The sequence below is a fragment of the Vulpes lagopus genome, chromosome 1, assembly GCF_018345385.1.
Source record: "Vulpes lagopus strain Blue_001 chromosome 1, ASM1834538v1, whole genome shotgun sequence".
NCBI classification, from domain to species: Eukaryota; Metazoa; Chordata; class Mammalia; order Carnivora; family Canidae; genus Vulpes; species Vulpes lagopus.
Genome location: NC_054824.1, coordinates 96,746,011 through 96,770,175, shown reverse-complemented (window position 1 = coordinate 96,770,175; position 24,165 = coordinate 96,746,011). Strand labels below are relative to the sequence as shown.

The 24,165-nt window shown below is 33.3% G+C and overlaps 1 protein-coding gene across 4 annotated transcripts in view; it reads right to left on the bottom strand.

The window, feature by feature from the left end:
- SENP7 (SUMO specific peptidase 7) overlaps window positions 1-24,165 on the bottom strand; it is a 150,918-nt gene that overhangs the window by 26,491 nt on the left and 100,262 nt on the right. For all 4 annotated transcript variants that reach the window (XM_041757248.1, XM_041757255.1, XM_041757265.1 and 1 more), the window contains 8 exons: window positions 22,391-22,575; window positions 20,979-21,318; window positions 19,276-19,433; window positions 16,367-16,513; window positions 12,106-12,139; window positions 4,675-4,854; window positions 2,850-3,112; window positions 1,162-1,295 (listed from right to left, as the gene is read on the bottom strand). In XM_041757248.1, the coding sequence (XP_041613182.1) occupies window positions 1,162-1,295; window positions 2,850-3,112; window positions 4,675-4,854; window positions 12,106-12,139; window positions 16,367-16,513; window positions 19,276-19,433; window positions 20,979-21,318; window positions 22,391-22,575 (1,441 nt within the window). The remainder of the gene's footprint in view (window positions 1-1,161; window positions 1,296-2,849; window positions 3,113-4,674; window positions 4,855-12,105; window positions 12,140-16,366; window positions 16,514-19,275; window positions 19,434-20,978; window positions 21,319-22,390; window positions 22,576-24,165) is intronic.

Genomic DNA, 24,165 nt, shown 5'->3' with positions numbered 1-24,165 from the left:
CCACTGCATTCAGGTGGGCCAACAATCAAAAACTATATTCTCCTACTGGTGGCTGGTCTACAGCAACTGCTGAGCAATAAAGAAATAAGATGGAGCAGAGAAGGCAAGTCTCCTATAACAAAGTCTTTACAATGTAAAATTTGAGAGAATATAAAGGAAATAAATAATTATATCATAAGAAGAAAGAAGTAGGAAACAGATAACCACTAATTAAGCATCTTTTTTCTGGCACCTTCTCTTAAATCTCAGAAGAGCGGTTTTGAGTTTTTAGCTATGATCTTAGAATAGACAGGATGGTCCTCATTGCCTGAATGTAGCCAATAATAAATGTATAATAATAAGGACTTCTAAAATATATATATAATAATAATAATAATAATAATAATAATAATAATAAGGACTTCTTAAGCCAGAATGATTCAAGAAGATTAAGTCATAGGCAATTGATTTAATCTTAGCACCTAAATCAAATAACATGTAATTTTAAACCCTAACATGATAGTTATTATTTCATTGGCTATTTTCTATCCTGTTTTTTCATTTGTTTTTTAAAAAACAGAAAAAAGGAATCACACAGAGCAATAGAAATCACCCTCAAAGGCAAAGACTCCTATTCTAATTCTAACTGACTACCATGAGAAGACATACAAGATGAACTATGAATAAAGTAGCAACTTATGAAAAAGAAGTTCTAACAAACTCCAAAGTACCTTAAATTGAGCCACACTTTCGTTAAGTAATCCCACTTTTCCTACCATATATTCAGATATGGAATATGTAATAAAAAACCATACACTGCTACACAAATATTTTCAACAAATACTTTAATATTACTAAATTTGACATTTTAGTTGCCATTTATGTCTTACCGACCTAATACTAAATGAAATGGCACCAGCTCTTTTCTTAACAAATTTAACTTTCTCAAAAGCAAAAAATTATTATTTCTATTACTAACCATCAGTGTAAGAGCAAAACTCAAAACATTTAGAAGGTATACTATTGTCAAATCAACATGTTATACATCTGAAACTAATATAATATTGTGTGTCAATTACACCTCAATTAAAAAGAAAAAGGTAAACTACTTAAAATCAGCAACAAGAATGACAACTACTAACGAGTCCACCTATTACAAACAGGATATGTCACAGTACATACTTTTGAACAGGTCCAGTGTGCCTGACTTCTTGCCATTCTTCATCTGGATTAGATGTAATAGAAAGTGAGTAGCAACCACTACTTTGCTTCTGTAGGAAGGTGTAAGTAGGCTTGGCTATTTCTGTATTTGAAGGCTGACAGAAAATGTCAAAGAAAAAGGTTTCCTTATAGATATATAAAAATACACATTAACTCTCAAAAGGATAGTCAAAACCTAGGCTTTTAAGAGAAAATGTGACTAAAAGAAATCAGTATCAATGAGTTATATCTATACATTTAGAATTTCTCCAAAGATATTGTATAAGCAAAATAATACTTTTGATCAAAAGACACTATACAGGGACGCCTGGGTAGCTCAGTCGGTTAAGCTTCTGACTCCTGATTTCAGCTCAGGGCATAATCTCAGGGTCATGAGAGGGAGCCCCTTGTTGAGCTCTATGCTCAGTGGGGAGTCTGCTTGAGAGTCTTTCTCTCCCTCTCCTCCTCCTCCTTCTTGTACATGTTGTCTAATAAATAAATAAATAATGATAATAAATAAATAAATAAATCTATCAAAACTAAGAAAATAACATTGGCATAATATTATAAACTACACTATGGATTTGTTCTGCTATCACTAGTGTTTCCACTAATATCTTTTTTCTGTATTTGGATCCTACAATTCCTGTCTCTGTCTTTGATGACCTTGATATTTTCAAGAGTACTGGTCACTTGTTTAGTAACTGGATTTGTCTGATTTTTTTTCATGATAGGATTGAGGTTATACAATACTGGGAAAAATACCAGAGAAATCATGTCCCCCTCTCAGTATGTGATGTGACAGGTTTATTACGTCAATATCTTATTCCTGGTGATGTCTGCCACATTTCTCCACTGTAAAGCTATGCTTTTCTTTTTATAACTAATAAATATTTGGCTGAGAGACTGAGATTATCCACATATCCTGTTTCTCCTTACGTTTTCACCTATTAAATTTAGTATCTCTTGGTGGACCTTGCCTGCAACAATCATTGACTATGGTGGTTTTTTATTTTCTCATTCCTTTTACCCTTATTAATTGAAATACTTTTCTTTTTTTTTTAATTTTTATTTATTTATGATAGTCACAGAGAGATAGAGAGAGAGGCAGAGACACAGGCAGAGGGAGAAGCAGGCTCCATGCACCGGGAGCCCGATGTGGGATTCGATCCCGGGTCTCCAGGATCGCGCCCTGGGCCAAAGGCAGGCGCCAAACCGCTGCGCCACCCAGGGATCCCTGAAATACTTTTCTAAGAAAGAACTGTCAATTATCCACCATCAGTATTTATTTTTCATTCATTAATTGAGGTATTTATTTGTATCAATAAAGATTTATGGGCATTTATTTTATTTTTCAGTAAATTTTTTATTTTATTTTATTCATTTCATTTATATTATCATTAATGTTCTAACTTTGGGATACCTGGCTGGCTCAGTTGGTGGAGCATGCAAATCTTGATCTCAGGGTCATGAGTCTAAGCCCCATGTTGGGTGTCAAATTTACTTAAAAAATAAAATAAAATAAAGATAAAACTGTTCTAGCTTTGATATTAGGAGTTCTTTCAGGTTGGCTCCTATGCCCTTCTGACAAAACAGCATTTTGAAATCATTCTATCTTCAGTGAAAAAATTCTTACTAAACCTTGCCAATTATATTAATCAGATGCTAACCTGAGATACTGATTTCATCTTCATTTCTTCAGCAGCAGCAGCAGGAAAAGAACAAGTCGAAGCACAATAGTAATGAATAAAAGAACTTTCTTTTGAAGAGAGGTTCTGAAATAAAGGAAGTGCCTGAACCCAAGACAATGGATAAGAAAGCTCTAATTCTCCACTGGCTGTACTTATTTCTGTCATAATATCTTTCAATTTCAATTCTTCTCTTTGTGAAATAGGACTGTGTAACTCAAGGAAAATGAATTCACTGGATTTTGCTACAAGAGAAAAAAGAAACCAATTTTTAGCAATAGTGTTATTTTTCAAGGGAATAATAATTAAAATAATTTAATTATTAACATCAGTAACCTTTGTATGTTAGTTAATAACCCAGGCAAATTCAATCTCAAAATAGGCCATCAGTAACCTAGATTCAAAACTCACACATTTTAAACTCTTCCTGCAATAAAATGCAAACTCTACAATGGTACTATTTGCTGTATCTCTACTATCTGGCATTTAGTAGGTATTAGTAAACATTTGTTAATGAATGTACAAATAAATGAATGAAAGATAACTAAGCAATGAATTATTCTTCTCTAACCTCCCCTATGTATCAAATCTACCAATTAAAAATGCAACCCAATTAAACACTTCCTTCAAAATCATTTTGTTTTATCAATCGTTTCAACAATGGTCTCAAATGACATGCATTTCCCCCCTAATAATTATAAATGGCTAGTTTTATTTCCCCAACTTCTCTATTTAGTCATGAATTTTCCCAATTAATTTAAAGTAAGACAGCAAAATAACTACAGTAGTCCTCCCTTATCCATGGTTTCATTTTCTACAGTTATGGTCACCCATGGTTAACCACCACAGTCCAGAAGCAGATGATCTTCCTTCTGGCCTATCACCATCAGGTCAATAGTAGGCTAACACTACATCAATATGCCTATATTATTCACTTATTTTCATCTTATCGCATAAGCATTTTATCTTCTCACATCGTCATAAGAAGGGTGAGTACAGTATAGTAAGATTTTGAGAAAGACCATATTCCTGTAACTTTTATTACAGTATATTGTTATAATTATTATTATCAGTTATTGTTGTTAATCTCTTACCGTACCTAATTTACATATTAAATTTCATCATAGGTACATATGTATAGGGAAAAAACATAGTATATATAGAGTTCAATACCATTTGTGGTTTGAGGCATCCATGGGGGGTCGTGGAACATATCCTCTATGGATAAGGGAGAGACTACTGTAATATTAAAGGTATAAAATTTGGTTCACCACTTACCACATTTTATATGCAAGGGAGTACAAAGGGCAAGGTAGAGAGATCAAAGAAGTAAGAAAGAATCTTACTAATTTGATTTGCCCAATTTTAAACTAGACTCCTTAAGAACTAAAAACTAAACAAAGTTGGGAGATATTTAAGATACATATAAATAGACCAGTTTTGGGAGCATTCTCCCAAAAGTCAATTCAGTCTTAGAGAAATGATATATAAGTAAACTGAGTTTTTTTTAAAAAATTCAAGAAAATGCTGAAGTAAAGACTTCTGTATTTTATTTAACTTTGCCACTGATTAGTTGTCATAGTTCATTATAAAACAAGGGCATGGAACTCGTAAGAAATCAGGAGAAATTATGTAGAAGAAATAATTTATCTTGCATAATATTAAAGGATAAGATTACTTTTAATCCAATGAAATTAATTTCAATTCAATGATAATTACATTCTACTTAATTGTTTTAGAAGAAAACTACTTTATTTACAGGACCTTCTTAGGTTATTCCAAAATTTAGATATCATTTCATACTCACACTGCTGACTTAACATGAAGTTTTCTAGTTGGGTCTGAATCTCTTGAAGATAATTTGCAGAGACCCAGAGGAAAAGAATAGCATGACTCCTTTTACTGTGATCGTCATCCTTATTTTTCCATAACCCAAACCTCTTTAAGTGTGTGGTATCCACTAGCAATGACACCTCATTCAAGGACACTGAAACAAACAAACAAAAAAAGATAACATTAGGAATACAATACTTACACACTATATGACTCTCCTTGAATATATGATGTTTTTCAAAAAAATGATATGCAAAATTTTACAAAAATATTATTTCCAGTACACTTCACTAAACTTAGCTAAAATGCCTCAAACAATATTACCAGCATAAGAAACATATTACAACTGGAAAGGCCCAAATAATTATCCAACAATCCCAGTTATAATCAGGAAAAGGAAATATGAAATTAAACTTCCATAGCATATCAACTTTTTCCTGAGAGATTTATTACTGGGAGCGCTGATATCACCAGAAAAAAAAAGTAGAAAACAAAAGAAGAAGAAAAAAAAAGATGACAACAATGACTATTTTATCTATGCACAAAACTAAGCATAGTATAATTTAGAAAATTACATATTTCTCTCTTGCTCAATACTATCAACCAAGACCCCAAATGCTACCATAAGCCAAATTATTCCTAGGTTTCTTCTCCCAAAAGATCTGCATTCCACTATAGAGACTAGCCACTATCAAAAGACTCTCAAAGATATTATGAGCTTTTAAATGGTCTAAGACAGTATTTCTTGTAAAATTCTTCAGGCTTAAAAAATAAATAAATAAAATTCTTCCAGGTTTTACTTCTCAAAACTTGTAGGTATTCACCCAGAATTATGGGTCTTTTCTCCTAGTAAACTAAAAGAATCTTCTTTGAGGACTTTTTTAATTCAAATAAACATAGAAAACTAGTGTAAACAAGTCCTGAAGGTCTTCCGGTCCAACTTCAAGAAAACAAGCATCTGAACTAGGAATACAAGGATCAGTTAAGTACAAACTCAAGACGAGTACTTGTCTGAAACACATCTCTTGGGACACCTGGGTGGCTCAGCGGTTGAGCATCTGACTTTGGCCCAGGGCATGATTCTAGGGTCTCAGGATCGAATCCCACATCAGGCTCCCTGCATGGAGCTAGCTTCTCTCTCTGCCTGTGTCTCTTCCTCTCTCTCTCTCTCTCTCTCTCTCTCTCTGCGTCTCTCATGAATAAATAAAGCCGAAAGAAAAGAAAGAAAGAAAGAAAGAAAGAAAGAAAGAAAGAAAGAAAGAAAGAAAGAAAGAAAGAAAGAAAGAAAAGAAAAGAAAAGAAAAGAAGAAAAGAAAAGAAAAGAAAAGAAAAGAAAAGAAAAGAAAAGAAAAGAAAAGAAAAGAAAAGAAAAGAAAAGAAAGAAAAGAAAAAAGAAAGAAAAAGAAACACATCTCTTAGTAGTCCTCCCCTGCATTATTTCCTGGTACCCCACCTTGGTACTCAAAATCTAGTTCTCCGCCTATGATGACCCTCGGGATCACATCAGAGCCCGATGGAGATACAGAATATCAGGTTGTACCCTACATGTATTGAATCAGAATTTTTGGCTTATCAAAAAACAAAACAAAACCCCAGGTGATTCATATCATTCAACACTGAAGTTTGAAAAGCATTTTACAATAAGCATTCAAATACTTAACAAGGCATCTTAAAGTTCCCACACTAGCAATGCTTTTTTACTTTTTCTTACAATCAAATGATCCATTTTAAACATCTTGTCTTCATTTCTTTCATATTCCCTCTTCCTTTGCTCATTCTTTCCTTCCCTTACTCCATTTCTCCATGTCTTTTTCTTGCTCCTATTCTGTATTTCTAGTTCTCCTCTGTGCCTGTTTGCATGCTTTGCCCGTCTGGTTACTCTATTTCACTGCTCCTTCTAAAAATATTTTACATTTCTTCTTTCCCTTTCTAACTCTGTTTCTACCTTTAATTTACTGGAATTTTCCTGGATAATCCTTTTTAAAATCACTTCTATCTATCAATCAATCTGTTTCTATCCATCTGTCATCTATCTATGGATCTATTTTTTTTGCATCTGTTTATGTTTTATATACATCCCTACACACCTATTTACCTCCCTAGCTAGCTGTCACCATTCATCAATCTTATCTTAGTGTAGTATTTTTTTTAAGATTTTCTTTATTCATGAGAGACACAGAGAGAGAGGCAGACACACACGCAGAGGGAGAAGCAGGCTCCAGGTTCCCTGCAGGGAATCTGATGCAGGACTCAATTGCAGAACCCCAGGATCATGCCCTGAGCCAAAGGCAGATGCTCAACCACTGAGCCATCCAGGTATGCCTTTACCCTAGTATTTTAACTGAATTCTATTTAAGATTTCTCCTCTTATTGTCTACAATTATACTTTATTTTCTTATAAGCTCCTCCTTTCAAACCCTTCTATCTCTCACTCCCACATTCTTTATCTCATTTCTTTTTATTTTACTCTTTCCTACAGGCTCATAACTTTAAAACTTCTTTCTTTCTTCCTACTTTCTATCTTGGTCCTTTCCTTTTTCTTCTCTGATTGCTTTTTTCTGTATCTTTTCTTAGTCCAATTCATTCACTATCCTTTTCTTTATTCTTAACCTGCCTGTATCCTGCCTGCCTTTCTTTCCTCTTCCTTTCTTTCCATCCTTTCTTCATCTCTTTATCTCTCCTTTCCTCTTTCCCTCTTTCATTCTTCCTCTTCTTCCTCCTTCCATTCTTACCTTGTGTTTTTAAACATTTTTCATTACTCTTTTGTTCTCTTTCTCTTTCCATCTATTTTGTACGGTCTTTCATATTGGCTTATGCCTTTTAAAGTCTGTTCTGTCCCTATCTCCCTCACCCCTGACCTAGCTATCCTTAACTATGACTTTTCATTTCTTTCCAGTTTTACTGAGATACAATTATCATGTAACATTGCATAAGTTTAAGCTGTCTAATGTCAATTTGATACACTTATTTAGTGCAAAACAATTGCCATGGAAGCATTAGCTAACACTTCCATAACTATCATTTCATTTTCATGGTGAGAACATGTAAGATCGACTCCCTTGGTAATTTTCAAATATATAATACAGTAGTAACTGTAATCACCATTCTGTACATTATTCTTATACCTGGAAGATTATAATCTCTGACCGAATCTTCCCATTTCCCCCATGTCCCAGCCCCTGTAACCTCCACGCTAGTCTCTGTTTCTGTGAGCCAGCTTTTTTAGATTCCATATATAAGCAATATCATGCAGTATTTGTCTTTCTCTATCTGACTTATTTCAATTAATATAATGCCCTCAATGTTCATTCATGTTCTCATGGATTTCAGGGCAAGATTTCATTCTTTCTCAAGACTAATATTCCACTGTACATATTTTTTTTAATATTTTATTCATTTATTCATGAGAGACACAGAGAGAGAGAGGCAGAGAGAGAAGCAGGCTCCATACTGGCAGCCTGATGTGGGACTCGATCCCAGGACTCCAGGATCACACCCTGGGCCAAAGGCAGGAGCTAATCCACTGAGCCACCCAGGTGTCCCTCCACTGTACATATTAACCACACTTTTATCTATCCATCAGACATTGAGGTGGTTTCCATATTTTGGCTACCTTGGATAATGCAAGGTGCATCTATCTCTTCAAGATCCTATTTTCATTTCTTTTGGATATATACCCAGAAGTGGGATTTGCTGGATCATATAGCAGCTCTGTTTTTACCTTCTTCAGGAACCTGCAGAATATTTTCCACAGTAGCTGCCACACTTTACAATCTCATCAACAGTGTACAAAGATTCCCCTTTTTCCTTACGAACACTTGCTGACTTCTTGTCATTCTGATGATAGCCATTCTAACAAGTATAAGGGGATATCTCATTGTGGTTTTCATTTGCATTTTTGTGATTAGTGATGTTGAGCATCTCTTCATGTGCTTATTTGTCATTTGTATGTCTTTGGAAAAAATGTGTATTCACTTCCTCTGCCCATTTTTTTTTTAATTTTTTTTATTATTTATTTATGATAGTCATACAGAGAGGGAGATAGAAAGGCAGAGACAAGGCAGAGACATAGGCAGAGGGAGAAGCAGGCCCCATGCACTGGGAGCCCGACGTGGGATTCGATCCCGGGTCTCCAGGATCGCGCCCTGGGCCAAAGGCAGGCGCCAAACCGCTGCGCCACCCAGGGATCCCCCTCTGCCCATTTTTAAGTCAGACTTGTTTTTGCTATTGAGTTCTCTGAATTCGTTATTTATTTTGGATATTAACTCTTTATTAGATTTCTGGTTTGCAAATATTTTCTCCCATTCCGTTGGATGCTTTTTCATTTTGCTGATGATTTCCATTACTATGTAGCAGCTTTTTAGTTTGATGGAGTTCCACTTGTTTATTTTAGCTTCTGCTACTTCTGCTTTTAAAGTCAAATCCAAAAAAATCATGGCCAAGACTGATGTGAAAAAGCTTACCCCCTAATGTTTTTCTTCTAAGAGTTTATGGTTTCAGAATCTTAAATTTAAAGCTTTAATCCATTTTGAGTTGATTTTTGTATATAGTAAAGATGAAAGTCCAGTTTCATTCTTTTGCTTGTGGCTGTCTGGCTTCCCCAGTACCATTAATTGAAGAGATTATTCTATTCCTATTAGTATATACTTGGCTCCTTTATGAAAAATTAATTGACCATATATGCATGGGTTTATTTCTGGGCTCTCAATTCCGTTCTCCTGCTCTATGTGTCTGTTTTTATGCCAGTACAAAATTGTTTTGATTACTATAGCTTTGTAATGTAGTCTGAAATCAGGAAGTGTGAGGACTGTTCTCAGGACTGTTTTGGCTATTTGGGGTCTTTTGTTGTTCTGGACAGATTTTAGAATTTTTTCTATTTCTGTAAAAAATGTCACTGAAATTTTGATAGGTATTACATTGAATCTGCAGATCACTTTGGGTAGTGTGGACATTTTAACAACATTAATTCTTGTAATCTCTGGGCACTGTAACTCCCGCACTGAAAACTGTCAGTGAAACTGGCAGCAAAGACAGACATTAAATTACAAGAGTAAGAATTTTCAGAAACTTCTCAACATTTCTTCCTCAGGCAGCTCACAAAACCAAATAAGTGATACTATTTCTGTGAAATCTAGAAAATTACTACTAATCCAAATGTACCAACCTTTTAGTATAAAAGCATAAGTTTCTGTAGAAAGACTACTTTCAAAACATTTCCCTTTAAAAAGGGGGAATTTAACATCCATCATTAAGGAAAATATATCTCACAACCAAATTTTCCCCAATATTTCGTTTATTTGGTTACAGGACTATGGAAGAAACTGAAAGTGGGAGTTGCTTATAATTTTTCCTACCCACTATTAGGGGTCCTAGTAACAGAACCCTAATCGTATTTAGGAGGCAAGATACTTAGCTTTTAGAAAATGTATTTCCTCCTTCTTTTGCAAATAGATCTGTGATATGACTACACTCTAGCTAAGAAAATGTAATTAGAAGAGGTTAGTTGGTATGCACACTTAAGAAGGCTCCTTAAAAAGGCAAGAGATAGGTGGTATGTGTACTTTTTACAATTTTCCCTTCCTCCTGCTTTCCACCTACAACACAAACATGATGACTGAAATATGAGCAGCCATGTGGACCATGAGACAAATTTAAGGATGAAAGTTATGTCAGGAATGACACTGTAAAAAAACAAAAAAGACTGGGTCTCTGATGACCAAAGAAACACTGTATCAGCCCTGTTCAGCTTACCTATGGATTTCTTCCTTATGAAGGAAAGATAAATTATGTTCTTACAGCCACAGCCAAACATAATTAGTAGCTAATATAAATAAGTAAATTAATATTTCCCTCAGGTACTATAGAAAAATAAACATTTAGACTTCTACGTTCCTCATCTATTAAAACCCTTTATATGCATGTCTTGTTTTTAAGAGATTTTTATGGGGCGCCTAGGTGGCTCAATCCATTAAGTGTCTGACTTTGGCTCAGGTCATAATCTCAGGGATCCTGAGATGGAGCCCTACATGGGGCTTTGCACTCAACTGGGAGTCTGCTTATCCCTTTCCCTCTGCCTACTCCCCTTGCTCACGTTCTGAAATAAGTCAAAGACAAATACTGCATGTTATCACTTATGTGTAAAATTTAAAACACACACACACACACAAGCTCATGGATACAGAGATCAGATTACTGGCTGCCAAAGCCAGGGGGCGGGCAGGCAAGATGGGTAAAGGGAACAAAAGGTACAAACTTATAAATAAGTCATGGGGATATAATCCACAGCATGGTGACTATAGTTACTAACACTGTAGTATTCATGTGACAATCACTAAGTGTGATCTTAAAAGTCATCAATTACCACAATAGGAAAAAAAAAAAAACCTTTTGCAACTATGTATGGGGAAGATGTGAACTAGACACATAGTAGGAATCATCATGCAATATATACAAATATCAAATCATTATGTTGTACCTGAACCAATACCTGAAACCAATATAATGTTACATGTCAATTATACTTCAATTTAAAAAAAAAAAAGATATGAGAGGAGCACTATTACATAGATACTTAAATATAGATTACTGTACTTTCTTTTAGGAAATTATTTTCTTTTAAATCACAAGTCTTTATTTGTTTCTTCTAAATAGTTAATGCTAGGGGCACCTGGGTGGCTCTGCGGTTGAGCATCTGTCTTTGGCTCAGATTGTGATCCCAGGGTCCTGGGATCGAGTCCCACATCAGGTTCCCTATAGGAAGAAGCTTCCTCTCCTCCCTAGGAGAAGAAGTACTACTTGTACTACTTGTGTCTATTTTTCTTCATTCTTTTCATAATTCTTTCTCTAGAGACTATTCTATTGTTTCTTGCTTTCTTAATGTCATTATTATTCTGAAAGGATTTTAGTTGGGGAGAAAATAAAAAAATGGTCTGAGTCTCCATATATTACAAGTACAGTTTCCAATCTACTTTGCCTTACTCAGATAAGAAATAGTATTAAAAAATTTCTAACCTCTATATAAAACCATTTTACATATTGTATGCAACATTATAAATTTTCCTTAGTTTATTTTTCATATATTTTCCTTAAAATTTTTATTTTCATACATTTCATCATACCAAAATCTTCTTGCTATCAAAACTTTATTTCTATTAATTCCAAAAAGTTACCTTGAGTCCCTTAACATTAATGGTCATTACAATTTTCAGTGTTATCAAACATTTTAACTCCTTTTAAAGATGCTAAAAAAAAAAGTGTTAACTTAAAATACATTTTTAACCTTAGATTTACTTAATTTCTATTCTGGAAAAAATTATGGAAACTTGGCTGCAGAAAGAATTCAGAGTTTTTGCTATTTTATGTTCAAAATTACAGTGAAAGAAATCACAAGACAATAACAGCTTACCTTGAAATGGGATCTTAACATATTTTGTCGTGAACTAAAGAAAAAAAAGCAAAAAATGAGTTACTACTCAATATAAATTACTATTCAAAATTTTTAGTTTTTTTTCTTTCTCAAACCAGAAGCATGTATTCAAAGTCTATACTAAAAGTGCTCAAGGGACAACTGGCTGGCACAGTCTGTAGAGCATAGAACTCTTGATCTTGAGGGTATGAATTCAAGCCCCATGCTGGGTGCAGAAATAAATTTAAATTTTATTTTAAAGTATAATCTTTAAAAATAAAAGTGCTCAAACCTTTTTATCAAAAAACCAAGAAAATGTTTCACTGTAAATATTTAGTTGTCTTTTTTTTTTTTTTTTTGGAAAAAAGTTTTATGTAAGAACCCTGCATATGTAATTTAACTCTAAATATGCTAATCTATAAAAATCAGTAAAACTTTACTTAATATATTTGTCAACGATTCCTGAATATTTATGGAAGAAACAAGACAAAATCCCAAGAAACTGCCAAGAGAACTCCATAGTATCAGTGACTTTAGTAAATAACCACAAAACAGGTTTTGATTCTTGACTTTGTTGACATTCCCAGCATTCATCTTTGTTTCCATGTTATAAATTCCCTTCTGAGGGAAGATTCAGCCAAGTTGTTCTGTCTGCTCCTTCTGTGCCAGGACATTAATTTTCTCCAGGAATCTTTTGTATAAATCTGACCTTAAGAATTGCTTTTATAATCAACTCTCAAGGTCATGAGCACCTACAATCTTACATGTTCCATCTAAAACAAGTTGCGCTCTTAAGTTCATTTTTCAATTTAATGTCAAATGAATTTGTGACTTATTTATTCTTGTTAGATTTCTCTTTTGATCAATACATTTATGAAATTGTTTACCAAATCAGGGGTATAGTCTGTGAGCACAAAAACAAAATTAAAAATGGTCTTTGTACATGAATACCTCAATTAACTATCAAGAGAATTCCAAATATGTAGAAAACAGTGCCTAGTGAAACCACAGGTTTACTGTGACTCATTTCTTTTCCAATTTAAAAATTATTTCATATTGTAGCTTCACAAATATAAAACTCATATTTCAGAGTCTAAGTCAGCCACTAAAATAAAATTCAAGAAAGAGCCACATGAATTAAAACCTGAGCTTGGGGGGATCCCTGGGTGGCTCGGCGGTTTGGCACCTGCCTTCAGCCCAGGGCATGATCCTAGAGTCCTGAGATGAAGTCCCACATAGGACTCCCTGCATGGAGCCTGCTTCTCCCTCTGCCTGTGTATCTGCCTCTCTCTCTCTTCGTATCTCTCATAAATAAATAAAATCTTAAAAAAAAAAAAAAAAAGCTGAGCTTGGGGTTCAAGTTCTGTCTCCATTATCTCTACCACTTATACAAACAGTAAGTAGGTGAATTTTGGTTACTTACTGAATCCCTGTCAGCTTTAGGTAAGAGCCTTAATCAAAAGGAGCTTTTATCAATAGACAATAGCATCTGACTAAGTATATTATCTAGTTCAATTCAGTCAAATACACCTTACTAGTCTGTCACACGACTGCTAAATATATTTGGTGTATATTTTCCCTTGCCCAAATCTGACATGATTCAATGCCTTTAATCTCATAAAAATGTATCTTAGCAAATGTAAATAATTATAGAAAATAAATATATGGAATGTTTGCTTTTGAGATTTTATAGACATTATTACAGAATTATGAACTAGAAATAGTGTATCTATATACTTTGGCCTCTATTTTGTTACTACTCTCTCATTCTTCCACAATAAGTATTCTTGTCCTATATCATCAAATCTTCTCTGGCAAGGATCTCATACTCATTTACACCTTTGTATGATGACTAAGCCAACATATAACCTCTCCCAAAGCAAAGCCCTATTCCCAGCAGAAATTTAATCTCCATTTGGGAAAGTAAGACAGATGTTTTTTGTGAGAGTTAAGATAAACCCAATTCTCTGAAATTATACCATATCTATTTATAACTTCTTATAATAGCCAGTACGGTTCTCTGAACACAATGTGTTTAATAAACCTTTGTCCTACTACCAAGAAAGTTGAGAAATAAATAACAAAATGTTCACATTTATTGCAGCCTTCTCCACGTTAAAAAAAATAGCAGTCATTGTCCAACTATAAGAAAATAGGCTCTAATATATGTAAAGTTTTCCGCTATAGATACTTTTCTAGTTCTGCTAAAATACAACTATCATGAGAGTGAGAACAAGATCTCCAGTTAATCTACAACAACACATTAGTAGAGACACATTAAACATCTGGAAAATGACTGAATTTAATTCTCTTATTTACTCCCCCACAAAAAAAGATCTTTAATTTCTAAGTTTCAAAGCATTATGAATTGTGTCTGAAAAAGGGATAATCTTTTGAATCCTTGAAAGTTTTAAGACTTTTAACTTTCTCTTTCCCCTTTTCATGTTATTCATTATTTTTAAGTTTTAAAATTGCTTATGCTCTCTCCTTAATAACATACTGTTTTAATATTATAGAATTCCTCTCAGCCTTTCTTCATATACATATGTATTTTTTACCTGCATATATTTTCTTTTGATTTACTAAATCACTTTCCTTTAATTAGACATTCAAATTTTTATTTCAATCATAAGAAGTGTTCCAACAAACATGAAACAAAACTTGAAAACCTACTTTATGACATTTATTGAATATATATATATATGCACTCCCCAGGACAATCAAAATGTCCAAACAGGAAATAAGGACAATCCAAATATCCCAAAATAGATTCATGAACTAACTTAATAATGGTAAGTTACAAAACAGCATTTATGTCATATACTTTTGATTTAAACCTATAAATATATCTAATATGAAGAATATGGGATGATATACACTGAAGAGTTAACGTCAAATGTCTCTGGATAAGCAAGATTATAGATATTATTTGTAAAATAAAATAAAATAAAATAAAATAAAATAAATAAAATAGTTTCTTTACTTAATTGTAGTTTTTTGTTTGGTCTTACTTTTGGCCCATAACAAGTCCACCTAACTCTAAAAACAATTAATATATTAACTAATAAAAACCCATTGCTAAATATTTATGTTGGATTTTCCTTGCCCAATTACTCAATTATTATCATATATTTATATTATCCAATTTTTTACCACTACAAAGAACTCAACAGAAAAAAAAAAAAGACTAAATTGAATTTAAAATAAAAAAGTAAAATAGGAGGGGTGGGGGAGTAAAGATTATTAAAAAAAATGAATGAAATTCCTTAAAGAAAAAAAAATTGTAAAATCACTCCAGGCAAGCCAAAATCATTAATATCTAAAAACTACTGATCAGAGAATATTAAACAAAATTGTTCTTGTGCTTTCAATAAGAACAATTTTAACTATATCACAAGTTATCATTATTTGTAGATTCCAGATTTTGCTGGATTTACACTTGAAATTAGGCCATCCTTCTGCATGGTCACCAAATAAACAGCTACTTTATGTCTTAAATCATATGCTATCTTCTTTTAAATGCCTATTTAAGATTGAACTATATATGTAAGGTGTAAAAGCAAATAAAAGCATTGCTCTTCACCACAAGATACTTAAAGACTAATGGAGAGGTTTAAGCAAAAATATAAACAATTATAAACACACAAAATAAATCTTAAAACAGATTACAAAGTGCTTTAAGTACACAGTAAAGGGAGAGGTTACTTCTAGCTAGAAAGGGGAAATGAAAAAAGGCCTCTTGGAAGAGGATGTCTTTCAGAAAGCCTTAAAAGATGGTTAGAATTTTAATAGGCAGAAATAGTGAGAAAATAAAGAACTGAGTAAAATCCTGTCTAAGAACTACTCCTGGAGCTCTTTAAAGAAATGTAGGAATTTGAAGAACTCAGTTTACAATTTGAACCAGCATAATAAGATTTCTTCTTCTTGATCTCAACCATACCTTGAATAAAAATGACTCTAACACCAAGTAAGTTTAAGAGCCCACTGAATATCAGTACTACATACGATCTTTTTTCATACATGATGTTCATTAGAATAGTTGGGTCAAAGTTATAATTTTAGGATATTCCCTTATGATTTTAGGATTTCCCAATTAAAGACATGTTTCAAAGTAGGGATAATGACATATTCAAAGTGTCTCATATAAAATTAATCTCAATTCCATTTTCATTTGTACTTCAAAAAAAGGACGATCTATAAATGCCTTGTCCATAATCCAAAACTAAAAAAATAAAAACAAAAACAAATTAAATATACTTACTGTAACACAACCTTTAGAAGCTCCTTTTATTTTACCAATATAAACAGAAGTAAATATAAAATCCAGGTGTAGATCCATCTCATCACTAGGTGTAATACAGGAAATGTTTTCCATGACAGGCTTATATGGACATAATTCAGATGAAGCCTAACAAGGAACAAATTATAAAATGCATATAACCCTAAGTATTACACAAATGCTGACAATGATTTTCAAAATCAAATACTTCTTTCAATTGCTATTAATGAAATTTGTAAAGAACTTTATACTGTTCTTACTGTGAAGAAATAGTTATCTAGATTTTTTTCTTAAAAAGCATATGATTTACCTTGAGAAAATTACTCTTAATAATTGAATCTTAAATTCTATAGGCCTAAGCTCCAGAAATATATCTTCCTCTGCATCAAAGTCATGATTTCAAATTTAATATTCCCTAATAGGCTTTATTCATTTTTAGCTCAGCAGAAATAAATTAAGATTTATGTAGTTGTTAGTTTAAAATGAGTTTCTAAATGTATTGTCTCTCTTAATCACCACAATCATCCTGTGAGGTAGTTTGGATTTTTCTTCATTTCATAAGTAAAACTAATAGATGTTTGGATTGGTTAAGTGACTTGCCCAAAGTTATAAAGTTAGTGTGAAGCAAAGCTAAGTCAAAACCAGATTTGTATCTCTAGATCAAGGGTTATTTCTAGCACATAAAATTGTTTCATAAACCAAGATAATATTCTTAGGTCATGTACTTGAAGGCATGTAAGTGCCTAAGAACCATCTGTTATATCAAATCTTTATGTTTTACTCTATGTCCTATGTCTGAAAATAGCCAACCAGTTATCTAAAACCTCAAAAATCATATCACTTCCACTCAAATAACTACAGAACTCTGCTTTTAAATTACAATATACTACTAGGAAGTATTAGCACCAGCTGTTTCCTACAATCTCTTCTGAATTTTAAACTGCCAAATGACATTTTCGACTCCACATTTGCCCACTCTTTGTACATTAGTCTTCTTTAACCCTAACATCACTAATGACGAAATAAATTACCACGAGGGCAATTATGCACATGTACTCACTCTCCTTCTACTTCTATAAAATGTTATTAATCCTCATCTGAAACATACGTAGGACTCATTATTCTTAACCCAGCTCACAATGCCATTTATCTGCTTAATAAAAATCTTCATCATTCTCATCTTTTTTTTTTCATTCTCATCTTTTATTGCTTACTCTAGTATTCTTCTTATATCCCTTAAAGAATAAGTACCAAATCAACTACAAGTGACTCTAATCAGATAACCATGTGTGTTTTAAGTGATAAAATGAGAAGACAGGATAAAAAGAATTTTTTACTGGGGCCTCCCAGTTTGTAAAGATTAACTGCCTCCTAAAAATGGCCAACCCACGCTTCTCACCACTTCATTTAAAACTGCAAACAAGGAAAGGTATGGAGATTTTAAGGTATGCTGACCTATAGATCTTAGTAGGTCTTCACATTATTTTCTGCTTAGTTGTAATCATATTCCATCAGTTCTACAAAAAATGTTATTTTCTTATAATATGATCATTTCATAATGCCTTATCAAATTATATGCTGCCAAGGAAACTATAATTCACTAAAAAGTTTGAACTCATTATCAATAATGACATGGTTTTCATAACAAATACAACTAAGCCGTCAGGTACACTACTGGCCAAAAAATGGTTACATTTTAACAAAACTTCCAAACAAAGATGCTAAGGTGATCTCTATATAGAGCACCAAATGCAAAGGAACACCAGTGAAACAATAATCAGACCACCAGGGCAGCCCGGGTGGCTAAGCAGCTTAGCACCACCTTCAGCCCAGGGCATGATCCTGGAGACCCAGGATCAAATCCCACGTTGGGCTCCCTGCATGGAGCCTGTTTCTCCCTCTGCCTGTGTGTCTGCCTCTCTTTCTCTCATGAATAAATAAATAAAATCTTTAAAAATAATAATCATACCACCAAACATTTTTATAGAACTGACCTAATTCTTCATCACATCTTAAAGAATAACAGCCTCTGACCGTATGAAAAAACAAACCAACAGAAGTTTTACCACAGTTCTACACTGGTGATAGCTGATAATCATTTCTTTAAAATAGAGTAATAAGAGGCTGATGATAAGAACACTGACAAAAAATGATTTGTACCTCACTTTAGAGCTATAATTTTTTAAGTACTGTGTCAAAACACAACTGGCTGACATTAAACCGAGATATTTCCATTTATTATTTTCTGTAAGAAGGAAAAGACAATGGACTTACCAAACTGATTGGTTTATGGCACTATTCTAAATACTTTCATATGTTACTTCATTTAATATTCAATATAGTCTTGCGAGGTACGTATTATCATCCTCATTTAACTTATGAGGAAACTCAGGCTTAAAGAAGTTAAATGACAGGGCCAGGATTTGTATATGTGCTGCCGAAGCAAGCACCAGGGCCAGGATTTGACACAGATCTGTAATCTCCAGACACCATGTTCTTTCCTCTCCATCTTCTGCCTTAATTGCATGTGAGGAAAACGAATAATTCTAAGTAGCCACACTACTGGAAGGCCAGACAGATAAATACTGGAAACTGCTTAATTTTAGGAAATGCTCTGATAAAGTAGTTAAATGTTCAATGAGAATCAGTTTTAAAAAAAAAGAAAAAGTATTCAGTTTTAGATTAAAAAAATATATAAATGACCAAAATAAGAAATTCTTCCACTTCAAAATAAAGACCATTACATATTTCCTTCAAACGAATATAAAAGTTATATCAAAAGTTAAACTAAGAAATTTCATAATTTTATTACATTATTCTGCTTCATGAAAGAAACAGTTATTAGTCAACTCTATTTCACTGTTAACCTATGAGAAAGCAGAAATAAATACCTGTACAGATTCACGTGTAATCAATGGCAGTTCTGACAATGCTGATTCAGAAGTACTCTCATTTTCATTAGTGATGACATGGTCTTGCTTAGGTTGTAATTTAAGAATTTCTGAACTTTTATGTTCAACAGGTCCTTCTTCATCACTAGAAACAACAACTAAAAAGGAAAAATTATTTCTTAAATGTGTTACAATAATCACACAATGAAAACTTACTAATTCATGCACTATACCTTTAATAATCTCATTAAAATTTAATCATCTAACTGTCCAGCTTAGAAACTGGATTATCATTCATTATCTAATTTATACTAGCTATATACAATATTTCCATATCAGTGCTATTATTAGGCAATTATCTGAAACCTTACCTTCTGGAGGATGAAGACATTTAAAAATGAATAAAGCCATGAGGAATATATAGGAACAAGTTCTGACTACAACAGTAAAAACGTATTGAACGTAAAAAAATATTAAGTTTAAGATTAAAATTTAAAAAGATAAATTGTACTTTAATGCCTATTACATTAGCTGCCTCCAAAAGAAGCAATGGATGCCTGAGATGCGGGAGACTATTCACTATATATCCTTTAAAACTTTTGTTTGGGGATCCCTGGGTGGTGCAGCGGTTTAGCGCCTGCCTTTGGCCCAGGGCACGATCCTGGAGACCTGGGATTGAATCCTACGTCGGGCTCCCGGTGCATGGAGCCTGCTTCTCCTTCTGCCTGTGTCTCTGCCTCTCTCTCTATCTCTCTCTCTCTCTCTGTGTGACTATCATAAATAATTAAAAAATAAAATAAAATAAAAATTTAAAACTCTTGTTTGAACCATGTGAGTGTATCAAATACTTGAAATTAATTAAATCAAAATTAATGACAATTACCATGTAGCACTTAAACTCTGTACTTTGACTTCATCAACCAAAATGTCAACAATAATGGTCCTTTTAGAATCCTTTTAAAAACTACTGAGATGAGGAACACCTGGCTCACTCAGTTCAGCACCCAACTGTTAGTTTCAGTTCAGGTCATGATCTCATGGCTTGTGATATTGAGCCCCACAGAGAGCTCCATGCTCAGCAGGGAATGTGCTTGAAGATTCACTCCCTCTGCACCTCCCCCAAATGTGGGCACACATGTATGCAAGCAAGCTCTCATCTCTCTCTCTAAAATAAATAAATGTTGAAAAAAAGTATGTTGGCAAATTGAATTTAAATATTTTTTTAAAAACTACTGAGATAGGGGATCCCTGGGTGGCGCAGCGGTTTGGCGCCTGCCTTTGGCTGAGGGCGCGATCCTGGAGACCCGGGATCGAATTCCACATCGGGCTCCCGGTGCGTGGAGCCTGCTTCTCCTTTTGCCTGTGTCTCTGCCTCTCTCTCTCTCTCTGTGTGACTATCATAGATAAATAAAAATTTTTTAAAAAATTAAAAAAAAAACCTACTGAGATAAATCACAGTTCACAATTCCTTTAAAAGACAAAAAACTTTTAAAACTTCTTAAAAAGAATATTAAGTCCACTATTTACCTAAATTAGTATTACAAAATTCACGAACAAAGTCTTAAACCCCAAGTTTTCTTTTTCTAAAGTTAATATATTCCACAGTAATGTCATAAACAGCTATTGCCCCAGCAAAATTTGAGGGAAGAAATAGAACAAGTAAAGCAGAGAAAATTAAAAAACATTATAATCCTGTTACTTACTTGGTTCTACTGATATCAAAGACTGGTTCCCCTCACTGTGTTCACTTAAAACAGGCTTTTCTATTGCATTCAACTCATTCTCATCCTTCTCAAGCAGGGTAGACTCCCCCACAGTATCAGTGGACATAGAGTTCTCAAAATTTTCAGTGGTTGAACAGTCAACAGAGGAACTTTTCGGAGCAGCACTCAAAGCCAACTCCTGACTATTAAGTGAAGATAGTTTAGCAATATTGCTTTCTATAGGTTCAGGTATAATTTCTTCAAGCACTTTTGAGTCTTCATAGTTTTCACTTGACTTTTTAAATTCAGCACATACTGTTGAGTCATTTTCTTGTTTTTTCTGAATATAAATACATACAGAAAATTAGCATGTCAATTTGGCTAAAGAATTTTTTAAAGTTTAAATTCCTAAAGAAGAATATAAAAGTAAAAATATTATATCATTTCTATAACTACAGGGATAGGAAACTGCACAATTATACTGTATCACTCTTGTTAGGGTCTTCCAAGTAAAGAGACAGAATCTGGTCGTCCTACCAGACACTTAAACATTTTTTTTAAAAGGCTGAGATGTGGAAATTCCCATATTTACAGGTATAACTTGTAGAACTTAAGTCAACTTTAGAATAAGAAGAATTTTTTTTACAGTTTTATTTTGTAAAAGTAATGAGGCCAAATGACATCATGTGACTTTATACACAAAAGCAAAAAATTAAAAATTTAAGAGGATAACAATTTTAAAAACTATCAAATCAATCACTGCCTTCACATCTCTCTTACTGTTTAAACCTAAACCATGTTTATAACTCAAAGATACTGAAAAGTCCTAAAAGACCTTGTAAATGAAAGGAGTAAAAAGGTTACCTTCTTGTACATTTACTAACTGTATACTAAGTTTTGAAAATAGGTAGTGTGTGTATGAAGTAGAGTAATTCTTCACTTTCAACAAATTCCCTAAACTCTAGGTAGAGAGTCTTAAAGAAGTTGGTAAGTAAACTACTGATAAAAGAAATATGATAATAATTTTACACAATATATGAAAAAGCAAAAAAAAAAAAAAAAGCAATTGGCTGGACACTATAACTAGAGTATTAATAATATCTGGTTAAAAAAAAAAGGAAAACAATATAGAACAAGCCTGATGGATATATACCAAACTAAAGAGTGCTATCAGAGAAGAAGCATTTTTAACTTTTTTTATTTGTTCATAATTTTTGAAATTTGTTCCAATAGCTATTCTACTGAAAAACATCTAAGTTATTTTCAAAAAATCAAACAGAATAAAACAATAGGCAAAGAAAAGAAAGAAATCTAATGATTAAAAGCAGAAAGCTATAAGAACATTATTTGGCCAGAGTCAACTCATTTTTATCATACCATAAATTATTTCATATCTAAATACTTCTACTTACTATCTGTTCTGCTGATTCAAACAAGGAAGAAGTAGAATTATGAGAATCAGGCAAATTACTTCTAAGCCTTTTCTTTCTCTTCCTGGAGATCAGAGCGAGTTCCATTTTTGAATCAGAAAATGTATCATCTTTATTTCTGCTCCCCTCTTCAAGATGATCACAACCTCTACTTCCACTATTGAGGTCTTAAAAAACAAGAGAAACATAAATATGGCCAAAAAGTACAAAAAGAATTCCTTTTAGAAGAGCTCAAATTGGGACACCTGGGTGGCTCAGCGGTAGAGCATCTGCCTTTGGCTCAGGATATGATCCTGAAGTTCTGGGATCGAGTCCCACATCGGGCTCCCTGCATGGAGCCTGCTTCTCCCTCTGCCTGTATCTGCCTCTTTCTGTGTCTCTCATGGACAAATAAATAAAATCCTTAAAAAATTTTTAAAAAAAGAAGAGCTCAAATAAACATCAAAATTGCTGTACAACTTCCAAAACTAATCTAAAGAGATGTTCACTGCTAAATTCTCATACTGACATGGATGAATATAAAGAAATGCCCTATTTGAAGTTGCATACACAAAGTAAATATCCATTGTACAATAAATATGAGGTGAGGAAAATATATTAAAGTGTATATTCTTTAGTAACCAAAGCAAAACAATCAAACTATGTTTATTCCTTTTCCTGTAATCACATTTGACTGTAATACAAAAAAGGGGGGGGGGGAGTATTAATAAAATTTGGAAAATTCTCATTTTAAACATTTTGATACTTTACTGTGATTTTAGAAATTGGTTGTATTTTTAAAATTTAAGTGTTATATGCATGTATTTTTAAGTGAAGAGACAATAAATATGAGCATTAATCACTGTTCTTTAAAAAGAAGCCAAAATATTTTTCCTCAGCAGACCGTATATAATATGTGGTCATTCACACAGCTATCTCCTTTTTAAAAATCAAGAGCTCATTTTAACTCTCCAATAAATCTACCACCCTACAGATAAAGAAATGTTCCCTTTTGTAAATCAACTAAGCATTATTTGGAACCTATGTCAATTATTACTAAAAATGCTTAGTATTTCAGTTATCAAATATTTGTACTATACAAAAATACCTTCCCAAAAGGTTCTACCTAAGTAACTGAAAGGTATCCCGAATTATATTGCTTTGGGAATCTATATAAGTACCAACTCAAAGTTTATATAAACAAAGTTCCAAAGCAGCTTTCTTCAATTCACTACTTATAATTCATGTAACACTTACTGGCCTGATCTATCCATTCATTGAAAGATCTTCAATACCCACCTTCTCTTCGAACTATTCTTTGCTTTTATTCTCACTTCATAGACACCTAATAACTAACATTTATAGTGTCTCTTTGTCATTTCTTAAAAGCAGGCATTGGGACAGGATTGAGGACAAAACTCCAAGATGGTCAACAGTCTTTCAATTTCCAAAGAAAACACTTCTTATTCCCTCCCCAAGAAAAATAAAATCTCCCCTGAAATCAACATAGTATTTCGAAAAGCACAACAGCTTTTTTTTTTTTTTTTTGGTAATTTCATAAACTGGAAAGGTAGTCAAATACAATTTCTACATATAAATGCTCTACCAAATTACCATTTCTGAACAAAAACATTATAGCAAATAGACTGAGGAAAGGAAAGGGGCTTGAAAAAAAAAAAATCCGAGCAGCCCCAGTGGCGCAGCGGTTTGGCGCCGCCTGCAGCCTGGGGTGTGATCCTGGAGACCCCGGACCGAGTCCCACATCGGGCTCCCTGCAT